Here is a 23,625-nt window from a genome sequence, read left to right as displayed (position 1 = left end):
TGAAATTGTGTTATAAATAATGTTGAAAGAGAGACTGTGTAATATATTTGATGAGTTGGAATAAGTGACCACACACTTGTAATGAAATAGCACAGTAAAAGTCTTGACATTATCTACTTGTCTGAAGTTTTATGTTTACAACAGCTAATTTAATTTGAACATGACTGTTTTAAGGTTCTTTTCTCTTGCATGTATGTAACACAATAACCTTTTCAGTGTCTTTTGTTTTTGTTTCAGACTCTCCTGGAAGTTGTTAATGATTTATTTGAAGAGCAGACAGATTTGGAAAAGATCGTACGGAAAATAATGCAGCGAGCCCTCACACTGCTGCAGTGTGAAAGATGCTCAGTTTTACTTTTGGAGGATGTCAACTCTCCGGTATGAATTTTAGCATTGGACCATCTTTTGTTCTAACAAATCAGGGCATTTTTTTTCAGGACTGCCTTTGCATTGATTCATAAGATGTCTTACCAGGCAGGAAGCCAAGGTAACCATATAGAACCTAGACATGCAACAAGGAGAGTTTAGTGTGCAGATTTTCCCCAAGTCAGTGAAGGCCATGCTGCTTACCCCAGGAATAAAGTGTCTGTTGGATCAGGAAGCCAAAAAGGTAACCTGTAGTCAAATTTATCTCTAGTGTACTGTATTGTGCTATAGAGTCCATCTCCTACACGTTTTTGACATATCATGACTGGCTCAAAAAGACAATATGGTGCAAATAATCAACATTTCATTTGTTATTCATTAATTTGACATACATCTTCAATAATACTTTAATTATTTCCTTCAGTGCTGATGTTTAATACCCTGTTTGCAGTAAAAAAAATGCTTTGCAAAAGGGGTGGTACCATAGTTACGCATATAATCAGCATTCGTCAATCTGTTTTATTTTTTTGTTGATTGTGTAAATGCACTGCCACAACTGTGTGTTTTCAAGAGTGTCCTTGCAGCACTGCCTGGTAGTCATCCTGCTTTGAATTACACATTAAGAAGATGGAAACAGAGAATCAAACCAATGGCTACAGGAAGAAGATTGCTAACCATTCATAGCTGTAATCTTCTGTAGTAAATTGCCAGGCCTGAATACACTGACTAGACTGCTGTTTTGTTACAGTCTGGAAATTGGAAAATTATACAGTAAATCTTTGCAACAGCTCTTTCAGAAGAAAATAACATACTACACATTTCAACAACTTGAAAGTGTGGCAGAATAAACTGTAAGCTAATAATGAAAATCAGACATCTTAAGCTTGTATAGAGCCTGCAGTCTAAACATACATTTACCGTCATATACACCTTCCCTTGTAAGGTCAGATAGATGTGTAACACATGCTGATAACCTGTCTATACTGCAGTGAGGTCTGGTTAAGCATTTTGTATTTAGCAAAATGCTTCAAAGCTCCTCATCTCTGTGGAGGGAAGTACTGGTGCTTAATAATCATTTTCATAATATCAGAGCTGAAGGATGGACCATGGAGGAGTTCAGCACTTACAGGGCAATGCTTTTATGGATGGAGGATTGCCTAATTCACATTGGTGTGATATGCCAACATGTGCACAACCGAGCACATGCAAGCACACATAAACACATATGCATACACTTAAACGTACATATTCAGCACATACACACACACACACACACACACACACACACACACACACACACACACACACACACACACACACACACACATCACAAGCACACACTAGAATACAGTAGTCTAAAATGTTCTTATAAGAGCACTGCTTTATATTTTGACAAGAAGTCTTGATGTTCATGTGAGTGGAAGCATGTAAAATATAACAAACTAAAACACCCACTGTCAATGCTTCAAGATGAACATTAACAATATATTTAGTATCATACTTGGATATACATCTAATGAAAACACCATGCTGTCAGTGGTACAGGATGAATATTGACAATACATTTAGTGTCATACTGTCTTCATTTGCAATGCAAATAATATAAATTGAGGATATTTTTTGTGTGTGCGTGTGAACTTGTATTGATATGAGAAAAAAAATGAAAAAATATACAGCAAATGAATATGAGTAATAAATGAGAATTTTAATATGCAAATAAAAAGCAACTGATAAGAACAAACAAGTGCCACATTCACAACTGTTTCAGAGCTAAGAGTTACAAAACTGATGCAAATAAAACTGGGACATTAAGCTGACTGTAAAATGTCAACGGTACAAATACTGGTAAATGCAAAATATAAATACCAGATGAAAAATTTCATAGAGTAATACGATAATGTAAGCATTTACTGAAAGATAATCCTTACCCCGGGATTCATGAAGCTTGCGCCAGGTGCAGGCATAGCGTAGGTGGTATAACACCAAATATGGCCGCCGAGTGATTCAGGTACGATCCAATTCCATGTGCACTACCAGCGTACGCCAGATCTGCGCAGCTCCCGGCGTAGGTATGCAAATCACCCCATGCGCAGTACTGCAGCATGCAAATGAAGGTACATAGCGATTCATGAAGTGGCGTAGGCGTAGCGTAAGCCTACAGAAATGTAAACCAAAAAAAATGGTTTACATGTTGACAAACAGAACATCGGAGCCTTGGAAGTGGACCAGACTCATGTATTACAAAGTTAACATATGCCAATGGCTAAATATACAGCCAATGGCATAAGAAAAGATGCACAACACATAAAAAATAACATTTAATGTCATGGCCACAGTAACGCAAAGTACAACCATAGGGCATGTGTGCACAAATGGGAACACAAGGAAAATATATACAAATGTCATAAAATAGCAATGTAACACAAATCATGATTTCACCATAATAGTCAATGGTATGCATGCTACACCACAACCAAGCTGTAAGGGTTGCTAAGGGCCTGTGACAGTGTTCGGCGCAGTAACTATGAATTAGTAGTCAATGCCATGCAAATGAGGCAAGTAATAGTGAATCGCAAACGTCCCGCCGGCCTAAGGATGTACAATATGGCACAGCGCTACAACACCGAGGAGTGGTCTGGAGGAATACATGACATCAGCAGTGGGGTGTGCCACTGCAGCTGTAAGCACATTGGAGCAATGCAAATCCAGGCTGCCCATTGCTAAGCAAAGCCGCAGGACAGGGGCGTGGATGTAGGTATAGCTTTGCTCAGCTGAGAGCACACATGGTGCCCGAAAGCGCATGTGTACGTGGATGAAAACGTGCCCGAAACCCGGTAAGCGGACTCACGCACCACGCACCACAGCCCAAAAAGGAAGTTTAGGGGAAGACAATAAGGAAATGCTACAGTAGGGTAATTGGAGTACAACTGAGCAATTAACACCTATTAACTCACAGTGGGCAATTGACGCCAGCTAACAAGGCTGCTAGCAGCAACCTGCAGAACAGGATAGGGGAGGTGTCGGATTGCAAAGAAAAGAGAACTGTAACCGCCGAGCAAAGCAAACCTGCAGTAGATTGGCAATAGAACACATTTTGCAAGACAATCCTGGTTCAGGAAAGTACAAAACAAGAAAGCAGGCTGCTGGATGCATGCCAGACAATGGGAGGGGAATCGTTAAGAAAAGTGGAGGCAAGGGCAAGAGGTAATCCATGGCAGCTAAATGTAATTCAACACCAAAGGCAGCACAATAGCAGTATCTGTGGTAAAACACAAGATACCCTGCAGCTCCGAATGTACATACACACCCTATGACATCATCAGTGTTCAAAGCACAATAGTATAAAGTGTGAAGGCACCTCACACACACTTGTGTATTCCCAAACACTGCACCATCGGTGTAAACAGATGGGGAACTTTTACAATGTACTTGTTGGGAGCTGCCATAGCTGTGATTCATCAGCATGTGTTGGAGACTGAAGGTGTTGTGGAGGACGATGCTGACAACCACCTCAGGCCCCGGAGGAGGAGAAGAGTGTTCAGACCAAGGGTAACCTACCAGGGGCTACATGATCTGGAGATAGTAGAGCATTACAGGGTGGACAGGGACATCATACAGCAAATAGTTGAGCTGTGCCAGCCACGCCTGAGAGCCAGAAACAACAGAGGGGAACCCATCCCAGTGGACATGAAGGTATGTGTAAGCCTGAGAATACTAGCCACAGGTACCTTTCAAAGGCCAACTGGAGATATCATGGGGATCTCACAGGCATCAGCATCCAGGGTACTCCACCAGTTCCTGGATGCCATGTTACCACATGCCAGTGAGCATATATACTTCCCCCGAACTCAGGAGGAGTTGGCCAGCAATATGCATCTCTTCCACCATGTGGCACACTACCCAGAGGTACTGGGTGCAATAGACTGCACGCACATACATATCAAGTCACCACCCAGAGACCATGGTAGGCGCTACATAAACCACAAGGGATACCACTCCATCAACTGCCAGGTCATGTGCAATGCCCAGGGCATTATCACAGATGTGTGTGCTGGCAGCCCTGGAAGCTACCATGACTCCCACATCTGGCATGCCTCACAGCTGTATCAGGTATTTGTCAGGGGGGACATCCCATATGGCTACCTTGTGTGGGATGCTGGCTATGCACTGGAGCCGTGGATGATGACTCCCATCAGAAATGCACACACACCCATGCAAGAACGCCATAATGAGGCACACGCACAAACCAGAATCATCATAGAGCATGTGTTTGGGATGCTGAAATCACGGTTCCGTTGCTTGGACATATCTGGTGGAGCCTTGCAGTACTCTCCAGGCACGTGTGCCCACATCTTCATAGTATGTGCCATGCTACATAATATGATCCTGCGGAAACAGCTGCAGCAGGGACATAATGGTGAAGGCCCTCACAGCCCACTGCAATTGCCAAGGCCATCACAGGCACAGAGGGATTCAGACCACGAACAACCTGTGCCAGCCCCAGTAGGCAGATGGAGGCATGCCCAATATGCCCACGCCTTGGCAAAGAGGGAACGTATAGCACATACACTGACAGTGTAGGCCCCTATGGACTGACACACTTCTCCACCTGCACACACAGTAAAATGGATGGCACACACACACGACCACCTGCAAATTGTAATGTATAGGTGGCCTACTGTGTGAATCCTACATAGGCAGCCCTCAACTATTGCACACACAACAGCTATTGGAACAAGGAAAGTCAACACCTGAACAGTAAACGAAGCTAACAGCATATGTTGATACTGTATGTATAGGTTCCTAGGTACATCGGTAGGTACATGCCCGATTGTCAGAGGCCATTCAGCAGCCTAGGCAAAATGTGTCTGCTATCGCCACCCCATCGATCAACCAACTGTCCCTCTGTGGAGCAGAGCCAATTGCAGGATCCATGTGTAACCACTGTTCCCCACCTACTCTGCATGGATTCCCCGGTGTGTTAATGAGGGCCTCCATATAATGTAATTAGGGATGTAGTGCCAAAGCATGGGGAGTACCCATGACAGGTATCTGCCACCCCAGCATTCTCCAGTTATGGTTGTGTCAAGGTGTAGCACATTACAGTGTGTGGCTCACTCTGACATAGATTCCCAATGCTGGAGCACATCCATTAAACATCACTTGGACATACCATGAAGTGGTATCATCCATATGTAAACTAACTGAGTTACACATTTGACTGCAGTATGGAGGAACAGCCATAGTACAGTCCACATACAAAACACCATTAACACCTGTACAAACACCAGATGACCAAGTGGTAAAGCCACTGACTGTGTCGTGTATGTACCCGGTTCCACGTCCTGCAAGGTCCGTTACGTAATCCCGATGGCACGAATAATGGATGTTGGATGTAGGTCATTAGAGCACGTGTAAGCACATGTTAGCGGGTTTATGCGGCGGCAAGTGATGGTAAGCGTCGTTTAAACATGACTACACGGATATGCGCAAAACAGGTCTAAGCTTTGCCGAATTCCGCAGATCACGGTCAAAGATGTCCAGAACAGGTGAAACCAGCATTATTCACCCTTGTACTAACAGTGCCTGCTCTGAGAGGTAAAACGACCACTGGCAGGAGTAGAACACGCAACCATGTACACAATCACCTACCACTAAGCTACCCGAGATGTACCAATGGCAGGTGTGTATTGTGACAGGTTAAAACACAAAAGGGCGGAGTTCAGCAAACAGAATACACCGCCATGTACCCAACGAAAGGTGTGTACACTCTCTCTCCTTCTCCCTGTCTATATATATATATATATATATATATATATATATATATATATATATATATATATATATAATAGGGATAGAAAGGGTGATAGAGAGATGTATGTCGATATATACGGAAATACATATATCTGCGAATATATAGACAGGTTAACGACATGTACACAACCATGGAGGTACAAATGAATAGGATACTGCCAACTACCGAATGCTTTACATACCGACACGCGTAATCACGAGGCTTAAAGACCGAAAGACCACAGTACCGGAACAGTATAACCACGAGTAATATTATCACGATGTTAAGGGACATTTAGTTATTGCTGCCGGTGCTGCGGTCCAGGTAGGTACTGTGTTTAAGTGTGGTTCCGATTGCTGTAGTGTGTGTAAGTGCATGTTGAGAGTGCAGTGTGTGTTTCCGTGGGACTGTAATGTGTGTGTGTGTGTGTGTGTGTGTGTGTGTGTGTGTGTGTGTGTGTGTGTGTGTGTTTGCATCGTGGGTCTGTTCGTGCTAACTCGGAGGTAGATTATTACAGTAGTTGTGGTCATAGCCGGCCTTAGGCATACGGTTACCACCTGTCCCACTTTGAGAGGGACAGTCCCTCTTTGGCCAGTTGTGTCCTGACAACAAATATTAAAAGGGCAAATGTACTGAGATTGTAGGACATAATGATGTCCCATATATTAAGTAATAGTTGCATGAAATAGTTATTTCTGTCTCTCAAATACGTAAATTGTACAAGAAACATAATAAGCAGCTAAAGTGCTACAAGAATAAGGTTTAATTTAGGGCAAAAGTAAGTTCTATCCTTTGTACTGACAGTGGGTTTGTGTCGGCCTCTAAACCCTGATGTGTGCCCTGCAAATGTCCCAATATGGCCAATTGAAAAGGTGGCAACCCAAGCCAAAGAGTTTGAGTCACCAACACAACTGCAATGAGTGCAAATATTTGTGACAGAAATACACGAGACAGCTTTCATGTAGCAACAGTTCAGTACATATCGATGTATTTCAGAGGGATTGAAGGATCAACATCACCTGCATGCTATATAGGAACCAATTAACAATGGTTTAATGAATAAGCCTGCAATAACCATAGTATTAGTCTACTAAATGACAGGTCTTCAATTAGGGAAGGGGCCCCACACACATATGGAATATGTATAAATGCAGTCCCCACAAACCTTTATCTGCTATGTACACCCACCTACATCTCCCCCACACCCAAAACAATTGCAATACAGACTGTAATAACATCACAAACATCCACTCACTCAATGACATCTGCAGAAGTGTTAACATACCTTGTGAGAGACACACTTGTAATGGCGCCATGTGAAATCATTGCTGTTGTACAATGGAACAGACGCCGATGTTACAGGTTTTGTTTGCAATAGTCTCATATCAGATGGTTGAGATAACAGCTACACTCACATGTAGAACTATTTACTCTAGCCATCACACACAATCCACGGGGGACATGAATTCAAAGTATCTGTGTCTCTCCATATAGCTGTTGCAATTCATCACAATACAATACATCCAGACCGTCTCCCTCGAAGGTAGGGCAAAAGGACAATGCCCAAGTGGAGTATTCAATTATACACCACTGTTGCCATGTAATTGGCCAATGGAGTAGCTGCACAGCTGATGTGCATGTAATAATTTACTCCGTAACACCAATTGGTGGCAAGATATCACATGTTACAGGTATCCACGTATAAAATGATGGCTTGTCATACATTCAAACCGCATGCTCATACCATTGAATCATTTAAAGAGGAAAGGAGTAACACAGATATTATCATATACTCGGACCACTAAGAAGGTATGTAGAACACTCAGTATGTTAGTGTATGTAGTGCCTGTTCTGTATTAATGAAAGTGTATGCAATGCAGACAGTGGGAAAAGGTATTATGTAGTGATGTCTTGTTGAGCATAGTAACACTTGTAGAAATTGTGTGTACTGCTGTGGGCCACAAGGTAAACACCTCAGACACCACAAGGGATGCTACATAAGGGCTTTAAACATAACAATTCCACTCCAGCCGCTGTTGGTGGTAGGGTTTGTCCAACAAGTACGTGCCATAACAGGGGATAGTTTATGTTGATATACTGTAACAGTAGGCATATGTATGGGCGTATAATGAGAATAACATGCCTAAGGTGGTCCTGCTGTGCAATTATGCTTTGCATTATGGGATATGGTTTCAAAAATGTGAAAAGTACAGTATTGTAGGTAGATAAGTCAAATATTTTACATAGCATGACTGGTATATTATGCAAACATAAGGTATGTGTATTGGACTGTACAATACACAATAACAGGATACATATGTCTTGTAGTCACCAGACAGTGTAACAGCATGATAGCTAATTGAAATGGAAGAGCTACTCAATTATCCATGCACAAAGGACATGTAATAGCTTCATAGGTTCATAGTTAGGTACTATGCTGTCTGGCCAAGTCCATTTGTAAGCCCTAATACAGTGTTTTCACTGGCGGCACCTCCCTAGGTTAGTGTCCTGTGCCTGTGAACAGCACAGCCATTTGTTTCCTGCACCTGTGTACAGTACAGCCACTGCAGTGATCCCTGGCATACATGTCTGTTCCCCATCCACCCATCGAGGTATCTCATGAAGAGTGCTAGTGAGGGTCCCTGCCTGATGTACATAGGAATCATGTTCCAAAGCATGGTGAGTGTCCGTTTCAGGAATGTATCCCTCCAGCACGTGCTACTCATCATTGCATTTGGGTACATATCCCAGAGCATGTTGCTCTCAGTGGCTTTTGCTTATGTTGCTTATGTGGAGCATATCCATCAATATTGGTGTGGACATGGGCCTTGTATGTTCAGCAGAGGTCACCTCTGAGTATGCAGTATGCAAATGACTACAGTTGGGGTTTCAGTAGTTGTGCTGCATACGTCATCCTTTGGAGGTGAGTAATACTGTTGGTGCATTAATGTTGTGGTATTTAAAGCCATTGCTGTCCCATAAGGTACACCCCAAAGGGGGTGTTGTACCCCTGAATGTGTTTCATAAGTCAGGAGTATAGAGGTACAATGGCAGCCTTTGTTCCGGCTACAAACCATTACAGATTAGGGTGGCCATGTAGAAGGATATCCACGCCCCCTTGGCAATAAGGTTATCAAAGGAGTGGGTGCTATCTACGTGTGTACTAAGATCCCTTATAATGTCTTATGTATGTAGGGGACTACCACCTATGTGATAGTCACAGGGTGATTGTTGTAATCCAAAGGGGATGTCTATGCACCTTCTGCCATGCTGCTTGAGGCCATGTTACTGACACCAGGTATCCGTCACAGTGATATCCATATGGAGGGTGTGTATATTAGCTGGTGAATCAATCATGGCCCCTAGTTTGCAGTCATCTGGAAACCTATTCAGGGAAAGTCTTTCTGTGCTAGACTGTACCTCAGGGAAGCATATAATGAACATGAGGGTCCCTATGACCGAGGACTGGGGTATGCCAATTGTAACTGATGTACAGTAGGAACTGCGGTATGCTACCCTCACCGCATGTGTCCTGTCCATGAGCCACTTTGCATAACATCTCAAGACGTATGGGTCGCTGTGCAGGTGGATGTGTATATTGACAATACCAGAATGGTGAACGGTGTTGAAAGCCAATGAGAGGACAAGGTAGGCTGTGTGGACCCCCTTACCATCATCTACTACCTTGGTAACTGTCTCAAAGGACTCCACCAGGTGTAGGAGCCATGGTGTGGCCCTAACAAATCCAACCTGGGTGGTATCAAAGGTTTGGAGGCCAACAATGTCTCTGTGAATGACTTCCATGATGATGTTCTCAATAGCCTTGCAGAACAGTCTAGTCAGGCGTATAGGGCAATAGTTCCTCTGGTCCATTGTGGCGCCACCTCTGTGGAGTGTGATAACTGTTGCTGTGCACCATTCAGGGTCCACAATGCCTGATACAAGGCTATTAGTGAATCTGGTGCCCAAGTGGGGAGCCATGTCATTCTGAGGTTTGTGTAAATCGCAGCCTGGGATGTTGGATGGTCACATGGAGTGTGTGTTCCAGGCTTTAGAGAGAGCAGGTCTGAACTGCGTAGTTGTGACCACAGGGACTCTGCATTGATCCTGTATAGATGTGGGCCCTTTAGGGTGTGAGAGGGGTGTAAAGTTAGCTGCCAGGTTGTTGCCAATATCAGTCGGTTCTGTAATGTTTCTGCCTAACCGTTGTATGTCAGAGCAGATGTGGGTATTGCCATCGAGAGTAGTGACATACCTCCATAACGCTTAGTGGTAGTCCTTTGAATGTGTCGCAGTAATGTTTACGTAGCTAGTGTTGGAGGATGTAAGAAGGGATCCCAGAATCCTACTGAGGCTGACTAGGGAGCTACCCCACCCATGGGAGTGTACCCTACTTTGCAACTGTCTCCTTCTGTCGTGCAGTATGTCCATGGCAGTGGACCCCCAGAGGGGCATCCGTTATGTGGTGGGTACTGTCATGGCTCTGTTTGGGATAGCATGATCCATGCAGTCGTGTAAGTGCTAATGAAGTGCAGTTGGGAATGTTTCTGCATTTGTAACTATATTGTCCATCTGCACGGGTGTCATGGCGTTTACTACTTCTGTCATACAAAGCGTGAAGTTGGCTTTGTAGAAATATTGTACTGTGTTTTCCGTGAAGGGTGTGGTGCCGGGATGTGGATAACAAGGGTGATTAGCATACGTTCGGAACTGACCAACGAGGGGATACCCCAGGTGTGTAACACCAGTCACACATGTTGGTAATGTCCAGGTCTACGATATTGTTGGCCTTGGTGGTGGTGTGTATAGGTTGATCCAGCCGAATGGAGTTTATTAACCCACGAAAGTGTTGGCCTAATGTGTCGGTACATGAGTAGGTATCACAGTTAGGTGTGGGGTAGTGTCAGTGTCACATCAGTAGTTCCTGTTTGAACCCTACTTTCCAGTACACCAAGAAATGAGGGCCGTTAACCGTGGGGTATGGTGTGGAATCTGTAGCAAGCTACAATTTGTATAGCAGTTCTGGCCACAGTTAGTTGCACTTGGATTGCCTCTGATGCATCGTGCTAAGCAACCAGCATGGAGGTGTGTACATCCCTGTGAAATATGGACACACCTCCGCCATGGGTGTTCCAGTCCTGGTTACATGACTGAAAGGTGTGGTCTGTGTAATAGCCTGTCAGTGCAGGGGTGCTCTCCAGAGTCTAGAAGCAGGTCACAGTCACTGCAGAGACATCAAAGTGGTCCATTATAAGGAGTGCCTCGGATGAGTGCATTTGAGATGAAGATGTCAAGCATTGAGTAACAATACCCTCAGGTTTTGCTTGCCTGTACCTGTTCTGGTGGTGAATATGTTTCTGAAATGTGTCTAAAACAGGCAGTATAGGAGCAGCAAGAGCCTGAGATGTTACCCATAATCCCAGGGCTGACAGGTGCAGGCCATCTGTGGCAAAGCATTGTGGTTTGTCGACCATGTCATTCAAAGCAGACAGATACTGGATACCCTTGGAATGACACCAGAAGCATAGGCAACTGTTGACATGAATAATTCTGTTGTTCTACTGTGTCATCAGTCTGGACTAATGCAGAATGCTTCTCAGGGCTAGGGCGATACCTGCCTGGGCTACAAGATCGGAGAGCTATTGCATGTCCCTGTACATGTAGTCCAGGAAGTTACATCTCAGGGCATTCACACTAACGTGGAGAATGACAGTCATATTGTACCTGTTGAGGAGTGACCTGAGTGCATAGGTCATGTTGTGGATCCTGTTACCCGACAGCCAGATGACAGTGACTATCACCTTGTGTGGCCTGCTGAGTGGGACATCAGTGTGACCGCCTACAGAGTCACCTATGACTAGTGTGTTGGGTATGTTATAACACCCTATTGGCTGTAGTTGATGGGCACACATGAGTCTGTGGGCTATAAGTAATTGGTGTTGTGTTTGGTGATGGGGCTGCCTCTGTTGCCTACATAGAGTAGTATGGAGAGGCTCCACAAATGTTGTACTCTTACTATGTGTGGCCTGTGGTGGTGGAGATCTACTGAGACTATGTGATGAGTGGGGTGTGCTGCAAATGTTTAACATCCCCACATGATTGTCAGGGTAAGTCTGGGTTGGAGAGAGCATTACCTCCAGCATGGCTACATATGTGCATCTCCCACAGGCTGTAGTGTCGTATGTTAGGAGGTGAGCATTGACTGTGTACATGAGACGATTGCTATATTGCCTCATGTTGCCCACATTCATCATATAGACAGGCAATAACACTGGTAATTGACATTTGGACATGCCTGTCTAGTCAACCATTACTCACAAGATATGTGAGGTAAGTGTGTACAACAGCTGTTGTACTGTAAGCATGCTGGAAATGTAAGGACAAACAGTGTTTACCTGTAGGAAATGAGTAGGATTGAGTGATATAGTAATTAGTAGCTCATGAAGTGTGTACATGTTCTGAACAAGTGCTGAGCATGAATAAGCAATACAGATAGGGTGTTGGATAATTTAAACTCACTGCCCCCCCAATAGGTACACAATCACATATCCATGAACATGACAGAGCCCCTGTAACCATAACTATGATGGTACAAGGTACATTCCAGCTGCATGTGACCTGTTCAAATCCCTGGTCGTATAATACACATATGGCAAAACAGTTGGCTCTACACATACACTGCCATGTAAAACATAGGTTCATGGCAGTCTGTGAAAATATGGAATGGATCACACTAACAGTTATCACAACCCACAAAGTGGAGACGCCACTCATAATGGGAGGCACAGCACTATTACCCTGCTGAGTATGGTCTGAAAGCCTATGAACCTTAATCAACGTAGATGTTGTTAGCAGTACAGATGTAGATGACAGTACCGATGAATACACACTGCATAGCATACCTGTGACAGGTCAGAGGACATCATCACCCATACTGTGTTCCACCTACACTCAGTATACTACATGTACCATCGTATGTCACAGGAGTGTTCTACCAGTGGCCTGTTCACAGAAGCAACACTACAAAAGGTGTCTGAGTGACATGTGCATAGCACACCAGTGGCAGCTACAGTAAAACAGGGTTAATGTTTTGTACTCCCCTGTCATTGTAGCCCATACCACACAGACAAATGGGTGGCATCTGCATATGTGAGAATGTGAATGGCCATGACCTAGGAGCAATAGCTGACTCAGTGTTGTGGACAACATACAGCATGGGCTTTGTGGGTGAGGTGCGTGACATATGTGCACAATCTGACAGCTGCTTATTGCATTGTCACCGCTATGTTAATAACCCTGTACCCATTAACTACCACCTCAGCAGCGGTCAACATTATGGACACTGTGTGTAAGGGATAGTGCTGTGCAGTTTACCTCCCTGAGCTAGTGACATCACCAGGCCTATTAGGTAGTCATAAGAGGCAACCCAAGTCATGACAGGGTGCCATCCATGAGCATGGAGATCATTGGACAGCCATACTCAGCACTCACGTGACCAATATCGGATCACATATCACCTTTAAGGGGTATTGGCCATGCTTGGATGGGCGTCACCAGCCTTCACAATCCTCATCTCCACTATGCAGCATGCTGCCTACCCTGCATAAAGACATGTGCAACACTGTGATGTTGGACATGCTACACGTACATATCCTGATCTGAAAGACATACGTCATGGACAGCCACCATCCTAGTACAAGGGTCGCCACATGCTGGACAGATCCCTGTGCCATACATGTGACATACTCCTGCCATACCATGCAACCCTGTCCAGCAAAGCTGCACATGTCATCTCTGTCATACATGGTGCGATGACCGCATGGTAGATGTATCAGTGACTGTCTGGATCAGTAATGTGGCACTGATTCACCTGTCGGTGGGAACATGGCTGTCGGATACAGCTAGAAAACCTGACATCCTATGCCCATACATGGCCCAGGGCATACACACTACTACATGATCTTGGCCGTACATGCTATAGTTGATAACCATCCCTGCGAATACCATCCGGCTAGCCATTGTCCCATGTGTATCACATGTGCAACACCGGCGATACGTGGCAGGATGTTGAACTGTTGTACAGTGCCGTGTAGATGTATATGGCAAAACACATGCTTGTAAAGGTTTCCGTGCATGTCTGCATTGTCACTGCCCATGTCCGTGAAGGCAGTGTATGTGATGATATGTGACATATACACAGCATCAAGGTCAACAGCATTAATGTGCACACATCCAGGCATGTGCTGATAGGTAAGAACACCAGTACAGGCAAACAGACATGCCCACATCAAGACAGCATTCACATGGAGTATGAGCAATGTAATGAGGTGACACACGCATATGGTGATAATATCCAATCCCCATCGGGTGTTACATGTGTGTGAAACAAACATGTCAGTCATGTGAGTGTCATGACGATTTGCAAAGACAACTGTTCATAAGTACTAAATGTAATACACATGAATGTGCATCTGTATCTCTGTGCATCTCTGAGATGCTGTGACCTGTCTCCATCATTATGTCTTACAGATAATGCCTCGATCATGACTGCCGGCATATAGCCGCTTGGAGGATGATGCCCTCATACCATACCTCCATGATAACTATGAGGTACTGTTCAGCCATGTGCCACAGCATGCCCAGCAGCGTGATGACCTGTGGCAGGAACTTCGCAGGAGGGTCAATGATGTGGGTGGCCATAACCGCACCTACCAGCAGGTGCGCAGACACTGCACGGACCTGATCCGACATGCAAAACAGCGTGCCAATGCAATCGCCAGGGAACAAGGTAGAACAGGTGGTGGGCCACCAACCCAGCCCCCACTCACACCTACCGAGGAGCTACTGGCCAGCCTGGGGACCCCATCAGAACAGCATCCACAAACTCTAGCTGCCATCGTGGAGGTGGGTGTCTCCCAACCACAGAGCCTGGAGTTGCCTGGTAAGTCACTACTGCACATATAAATATTATATCCCATTTAGTCGCATGTGTCACTGTACACTATGTAATGTAACATCATATGCAAGGTATGTTTACACACATGCCGCATACTATAGTATGCTACCCTGTGTATGCACACATGTGCATACTCCATAGTATATGCTATTGTACTGGCGAATGTGTTAACATGCAAAGTGCACCCTGTAGCTGTCATACAGTCATGGATAATGATCAAACTGCTGTGTCACCCCTATACAGGTACCTCTGGCATGCCGCAGAGACAGCAGTCCATTGCAGGTGAGACAGTTATCAGTATCAGGCATGTGAATGCACAGATCTATTCACCATGTGGCCAGTTAACACATGTACACATAATGTATGGTCCAGTCACGATATACAGGTCGCAGCTTTCATCAATCACACTGGCTACCCATGTGCAATATATACAAACCAAATGAAACAACAACATGAAACCACAGTAACTGTCATTGCTAGATGTGTGGACAGCTGTCCATACAATGGTGGAGGCATTGTTCAATGTAGGAATATGTACTATACATCAGAACAACACATGTGGGGTACGCAAACAGTACTACACAGTGAGCTGGGATATGGGCAGCCCACATGATTCACCATTGTGGAATGTGCCCCTGCAATGAGTGCAGACATTGTGATGTGCCAGCTGACATGTCCCAGACATGTAGTGGTCCGGCTGCAACATTGTCACACTATCCCATAAAACATACCCCACATACCAAACATACAACTCTTTGTCTGTATAACCCTGTGGACACTGGAGTATCTGACATCTATGGGTGTATGTCATATGGGACAACACAGACATGTGACATAGATGGCCATCACACACATCTGGCCAACACATGTTCACACATGGCCATGGAGGATGGCCAGAGACATGTAGTAACACACAGTAGATGTGATGTGTATGTGTGTACACCCTGTTGCACATTGTCTACACATGGTCCAACTATAGCCTTTGTTGAATGGTTATATAGTAGATGTGGAACACTGGACATCCTAACAGCCTGTGCACAGCTTGTGGAGGTGTCACTTAATTTGACCACATACGATGTGTTGCACATCATGACTGTGTCACAGCATGAAAGTAGTCACCTGTACAGCTTCCACATACATACACAGACACCACATCAGGCCAGAGATACCGTACATTTCCCTTGCTGCTGTTGGACATCACTGTCAGCCATGCACCTCGTGTGTGTGGTACATAAATGTCATGTGGAACATGGTGTATTGAGCAGTCTGCCATGTGTGGACATGGTTGACAGGCAGCTAAGACATGTTAGCAGTTGTGCAGGGGTGTCATCGGTATGTCCGGTGACCTGTCACACATGACACAGCATGGTTTAGTGTGTATACACCTCAGCGACGTGGGTCACAATCCACAGTATGTATGTATTGTGTATGCACGCAGTCATGGCTATGCACTGTATGTGTATTCCACACTGTATAGCAATAGAGATGCCTCATGATTCCATGCAATGGCACTGTGTCTGTACTTCACACTGTATAGCAATATAGATGCCTCATACCACCCTCAATGGTCATACACATCTGCTAAAAGTGCATTCTATCTGTAGGGCATACAGACAACACTGCAATGTGACACCATTACACCGCTGTACATGTGTCAGGACACCATTGTGTCAAACATGTATGCATGTCACTGCACACATCAGCAGATTACATGTCATACTACATGTTAATGTCAAGGACATATGCCTCACATCAGCCATGTGTACTGTTAACCTGTGCTGGTCCACATGGTGTATCACAGGGATGCATGCTTACTACCATGATTGTGTGAAATGCATGGCTTCTGCTATGACACATGCTTGCTGTTGTGTGCAACCCAGGGATGTAATCTAACTAACACTGTTAATGTCTGAGCTGCATGCCGTCTGCTGTATCACATGCATGCTGCATGCCTTCTGTCATATCACATGCATGGTTGTCTGTGTGTGTGTGTGTGTGTGTGTCTGTGTGTGTGTGTGTGTGTGTCTCTATTGTAATGTAGAGTCTTTGTTTGCCTTCACAGGTGATGTAGGTGCGTTGCCCTCCTGCGGTCCATCTGATGTTAGTGTCCCCACAGACTCTAGCAGTGATGAACATATGCTTGAGGTACAGGCAGGGTTGTCAGGGGCTGAATCTGTGCCTTTGGTTGCCATCCCACCTATATCCCCCTCTTCCCCGCACACAGTTCTCATGCCAACACATACCCCATCACCAGTGGCCATAGAGGAAGGACAGTTACCATGTGTTAGCTTGGAACAGGAACATGTGTGGTGGCTATGGAAGGTGTGTCATCACACCATGGTGTCAGTGAAATGACCGCAGATGTGCCACACAGGCATATGGCCAGTGCTGCTCATAGGAGGACCCCTGGCCGACATGCACCTGCATGACAGAGCGCAGCAGCTGGTGTCACCAGACACATGTTTCAGACTGTAATGGTGGCACAGGCACATGCTGAATGGCAGAACAGAGAAGGGCAGAGGCTTCAGAGGGCTGCTATCCATTCTTTAAATGAAAACATCCAGGCATTGGCAAATGCTCAACAGCAGATTGCTGACATTTTGGACAGGCGATTGGGTGACATGGTTGGAATCCTTGACCGTGGCATGGCAATCCGTGAATGTGAGCTGTCTGTGCTGGAACATCTGGTAGGAGTGAGGCATAGGCCACGTGGACGTAGGCCAGCTACACCACCTGGTGCAGGTCTACGCGAATGAGCTACCTCACATGCCCGCTCCCATAGTGCCGGTAGCAGCAGCAGTGCAGCTGGTGCTGCGCTGTCCACACCAGGACACAGCAGGCCACATGGACATGGCCCTGGATGGTCCCAGTGGGGACACAGTTCCAGTGGACATGTGTCATCGGACAGTACCCATTCTGTACCTCTGTCTGGTAGTGCCCGTGCAACCCCTGGCAGGCACAGGTCACGTGGCCATGGACGGACACAGTGAGCTGTACATCCTGGTCTGTACAATCTGGAGCTGTCAATAATACCCCTGTGTAGGCCGGATACATGGCAGAACTGTGTGCACACATACACGCACACACCAGAAACATCTGTAGGGCACCAACACCCTCATGCATAATAACCACACATGTCCAAGTAGATCACAGGCCCTAACCCACACACATGATGTCATCCACTGGTGCAGCCTAGGCCCCTGGCAAACATTATCACCCTGTGCATATGATGATGCCTGTGCCGCATCCCTGTCATCCACACCATCGGTGCAGGGACATGCTCATATGGTCTGATGCACAGGGTGAACAGAATAGTGAGATAGTTGTATATTACAATTGTTGTGTACTGTTGGCATGCAGCAGACATACCATGTAGTACAGGATTAGACTGCATTGTTTTATGTTCACAGTATGTGTCTTGGTAACAACAGTCACAGCATGTTGGTAATGATGCCCTGCATCCCTCCTGAAGGTCTAATTGCATGTGCCATTACGTAACAGTGTTTGCGGTTAGAATGCATTGTTTTATGTTCACAGTATGTGTCTTGGTAACAACAGTAACAGCATGTTGGTAAGGATGCCCTGCTTCCCTCCTTAAGGTCTAATTGCATGTGCCATTAAGTACCAGTGTTTCCAGTTTCACATGTGTAAATGTGGAGTACTCACAGGCATGGATGGCAATACCAGCATGCTATACATAGCCTCTACCTCACTGTTAGAAAGGCTGACATTCCATAGATCTCTACACACCTACTGATCCAGGAGCATGTGAGCTGTGTACTAGGCTACAGTGGCTAGAGATGGGACATCCATACCAGGTGACTTCACAGGTACAGCTACATGGTGCGGGGGGTTTACACAGCGGTCTAGCTGATGTCAAGGGTAGGGGCCAGTTGATAGCATGAGGACTCACTGTGTAGCAGTAAAACACTGTCACATTACAGGATGTGAACACACACAGACATACACAGACACACACAGTAACATGCCCACACTCACGGGGTCAATGACACTGTAACACACACTTGATAGTGTTGAGGTGAGGACCCCTGCCTATGTGCTAATCACCATTACAGTACTGTGCACCCACATGACGCGACACAGAGAATGAACATGTACAGGTAGTCAGTAATGCGTAAGACTGACGGCATCAACAGGGTAGTAGATTGCATCACCTTGAGGGGTTAGGGGCCCTATCTGTTCTCAATGGTAGCATACATCCTCACTCCATGCACCAGACAGCCATACATACATACACATACACACACTGGAGTCCACATGTCATGCACATACAGATAGCTAACGTGTGTGATACACACACCACCTCTGCCTATGTCTTGCTGTCTACACTGCAGTATGTACAGATCTCTACAACAGTGTACAGGGGTGTGTAACAATTGGGATGTATTCCCCACCATACGTGGCATATATGGTCACACAGGCAAACACACATGGCAGTACTGTGAAACAAACACCTGCTATCTTCTGATACATCTGACAGACATGCAGCAGTATTGCCCGCATTACAATGTGTACCGACGCTACCTTCGGCAAGTGTGCTGCTATATGCACATGGGAGGACTTAAGTGTTACAGGTGTCAACTGCTTTACAGTCAGTGACACCCTGACCACTGTGTAGGTTGTATATCTTCACCTTCAATTACCGGAAACATAGCTTACTGTTTGCACATGTTATGGTAGGATGGCTTGTGACACACCTGTGAGCTGTCTTCAGCAAACATCCATCTGCAAAGGTGGCCCACCACTTTATGTACACACATCCATCCATACCTGATGTACATCTTACCGTATTGTCAGTATTTCACCATATACAGGTGTCAATGATGGGACTGCATTGCAACTGCACATTGTAGTCGGACACAGATAAACTGCAAACATCAGCTACTGCTCATGCATGGTAGCTGAATGCACACCACTACATGTACATGTGTATAGGTCCTACATTCCTGTCATGTAGCCATGTTTGTATGCATTGCAATTGGTGAACATGTGTGACATACATGACACATGGACTGTTGTATGCTATGATAGTTGTCATGGGTAACCAGTACAGAGGGAATGTTAACTCAGTCAACATTGCTACCTTATGTACTGTTAGCATTGAACAGCCATGGACCTACCTTCCATGTGCATGCGTGTAATCGCTGTAGCCACGTGTCTGCATGAAGGACAGCATTAGCTATGCTATGTACATATGTGTTGTGTGTGTGTGTGGGGCATGTACATATCCACGGCGGTTACATGTATGTCACATCCAAACATGGGTGTGTTGCCTGGTGTACAGCAACAGTTATCTGTTACAGCTGTATAAGACCCAGGGCCCCTGTTATGTGTACAGCCGACCTGGTTATGAATAGTGGTATCAGTGCATTGCATAACACATGATGGAACCCTGTCAGTACATGGGTAGTCTGCACAGTTGCTGTAGAGCTAGGTACAGTCCACTGGTCATGAGTAACATGGTGTTGTACTAATGTATGGATGTGTGTTGCTGGTCCAAGGACACGGTGATGTGTGAGGGCTACATACTACAGTGCGGCATTTACCACTGTGATCTGCACCTGACACATCTGTGATGGCTTTTGAGAGTGTACTGGTCAGTACATGTGAGTGGCCTTCATATACGTGGGGACACTAACACCTGGAGCGGTCCGTAACGGTCTTATGGCCCACATGTCTGTATCTGAGGTATACAGTGGTAGTGCTATTGTGCACAACTGAGCCTTATGCCAGGTGTTCCTCACTGCACAGATGTCAGTATTCCCCATTGTTGGATCTAGATTGGCAGCTATGATTACGAACGCTACACATCTAGCACTATTTAGCATACACATACAATGCAGTTGTCCTGTAGGTGTCAGGGTGTTTACCTGGTCTCAGGTTCTTCATCTATGTATGGTACTACATGTGCGAAGTACCCACTCCTGCCAGGACAACACCATGGGTGGTATTAGTGTGCCAGGTTTAGATTGGTACAGCTAAGGTGATGGACAGCAGCAGACATTGTGTAGAAGACCGGTGTCAGACATATGTCGTACAGCATTCATGCTAACAATGATGACTATCGACACACTGTGCCCTTCCCTGTTTAGAATCTGTGTGCATACAAGACAGCCCTTCACTACTAAGTGTGTGAGCATGCCCAGTATGCCGTTGTGTAGATGGACACATAGTGCATTCCAGACTGACGTGTGCTACTAAGTGTGTGAGCATGCCCAGTGACACCTTGTGTCGGTTGTGTGCCCCTGTGTATGGGCATGACCATTGTTATCCTGTATAGCGATAGTGGTCATCCAAGCATCAGATGGCCATACCCCACTTCAGGATGGATTCCTAAATTTAACACACTGGTTCACAGGTATGTACACCATAACTGCCAGCATCCATGTCGATGTCTGCATTCCTAGAAGGTCATATTGACTGTCTTGAAAGGTGTACTGTCTGTGGCGCATCTCGTATCTATGTAGTGTTGTACTAGTGCTCCATAGATAGCCAGTTGTCCTGCTCACACCACTGCCATGTGTTCATCTCCATCTGCCTTGGGACACTAATATGCTTTTAGACTGATCACACTCCATACAATCCCTATCGGTGTCTTTGCCTTTGCTGATAATGTCACCCACCTAGAAGTATGCCTCTGGGAGTGCTGTGATCCAGTAATCTCGGTAGCGTGTTCTGTAACTGCGTAATGCTGTAGTGTGATAAGGTAGTCAGGTCTATGTTCTAATCCCAGCCCTGCCATGTGTGTGTGTGTTTCCAGCTGCCTGGGGACAGAATAATGTTTTTAGACAGCTCACTCTCCATACAATCCCTATCGGCATCTTTGCCTTTGCTGATGATGTCACCCACCTAGAAGTATGCCTCTGGGAGTGTTGTGATCCAGTAATCTCGGTAGCGCATTCTGTAACTGCATAATGCTGTAGTGTGATAAGGTAGTCAGGTCTATGTTCTAATCCCAGCCCTGCCATGTGTGTGTGTTTCCAGCTGCCTGGGGACAGAATAATGTTTTAGACAGCTCACTCTCCGTACACTCCCTATCGGCATCTTTGCCTTTGCTGATGATGTCACCCACCTAGAAGTATGCCTCTGGGAGTGTTGTGATCCAGTAATCTTGGTAGTGCGTTCTGTAACTGCGTAATGCTGTAGTGTGATAAGGTAGTCAGGTCTATGTTCTAATCCCAGCCCTGCCGTGTGTGTGTTTCCAGCTGCCTGGGGACAGAATAATGTTTTTAGACAGCTCACTCTCCGTACACTCCCTATCGGCATCTTTGCCTTTGCTGATGATGTCACCCACCTAGAAGTATGCCTCTGGGAGTGTTGTGATCCAGTAATCTCAGTAGCGCGTTCTGTAACTGCGTAATGCTGTAGTGTGATAAGGTAGTCAGGTCTATGTTCTAATCCCAGCCCTGCCGTGTGTGTGTGTTTCCAGCTGCCTGGGGACAGAATAATGTTTTTAGACAGCTCACTCTCCATACACTCCCTATCGGCATCTTTGCCTTTGCTGATGATGTCACCCACCTAGAAGTATGCCTCTGGGAGTGCTGTGATCCAGTAATCTCGGTAGTGCATTCTGTAACTGCATAATGCTGTAGTGTGATAAGGTAGTCAGGTCTATGTTCTAATCCCAGCCCTGCCGTGTGTGTGTGTGTGTTTCCAGCTGCCTGGGGACAGAATAATGTTTTTAGACAGCTCACTCTCCGTACACTCCCTATCGGCATCTTTGCCTTTGCTGATGATGTCACCCACCTAGAAGTATGCCTCTGGGAGTGCTGTGATCCAGTAATCTCGGTAGCATGTTCTGTAACTGCGTAATGCTGTAGTGTGATAAGGTAGTCAGGTCTATGTTCTAATCCCAGCCCTGCCATGTGTGTGTGTTTCCAGCTGCCTGGGGACAGAGTAATGTTTTTAGACAGCTCACTCTCCATACACTCCCTATCGGCATCTTTGCCTTTGCTGATGATGTCACCCACCTAGAAGTATGCCTCTGGGAGTGCTGTGATCCAGTAATCTCGGTAGCGCATTCTGTTACTGCGTAATGCTGTAGTGTGATAGAATAGACAGGTAGGTGCTCGATTCCAAGGCATGGCAGGTGTGTGTGTTTGGCAGTCATACCCTATGTGTTGGTATCTGTGGGTGGCTAGCTTCAGGATGTGTTGAGTGTGTTTTGTTGCTTTCCTATATAGTGTCCACAGCTCGCATAATCGGCCAAGACACTGGGTTGTCAACACATACATTCGCCAATAGGTCTGGTGAGTAAATGTCAGCAGCCCTACTCTTACCCTTAATACAGTCTGACCCATGTGATGCAACAAAACACACTTGCCTTGATAGTAACAACACTACATAATGCAGGTGGCACATGTAGTTTCCTTTTCATTCTTGTCTAATGCTTTGGTGTCATGTGGTCCGCTGTTGTGATATAAATGCAATATCTACATATGTGTGTATATGTATATGTGTGTGTATGTATGTATATATATATATATAT

At 45.5% G+C, this 23,625-nt stretch overlaps 1 protein-coding gene across 1 annotated transcript in view; it reads left to right on the top strand.

Annotated features, from left to right (window-relative positions):
• The window catches only part of LOC122798137 (dual 3',5'-cyclic-AMP and -GMP phosphodiesterase 11A-like), a 757,362-nt gene that overhangs the window by 173,310 nt on the left and 560,427 nt on the right, over positions 1–23,625 (top strand). Inside the window, exon 4 of the mRNA XM_044066848.1 lies at positions 238–378. Within this exon, the coding sequence (XP_043922783.1) occupies positions 238–378 (141 nt within the window). The remainder of the gene's footprint in view (positions 1–237; positions 379–23,625) is intronic.

This window comes from Protopterus annectens, chromosome 3.part1 (assembly GCF_019279795.1).
Source record: "Protopterus annectens isolate FY-2018-M chromosome 3.part1, PAN1.0, whole genome shotgun sequence".
Taxonomy (NCBI): domain Eukaryota; kingdom Metazoa; phylum Chordata; order Ceratodontiformes; family Protopteridae; genus Protopterus; species Protopterus annectens.
This window is presented reverse-complemented; position numbering and strand designations above follow the sequence as displayed.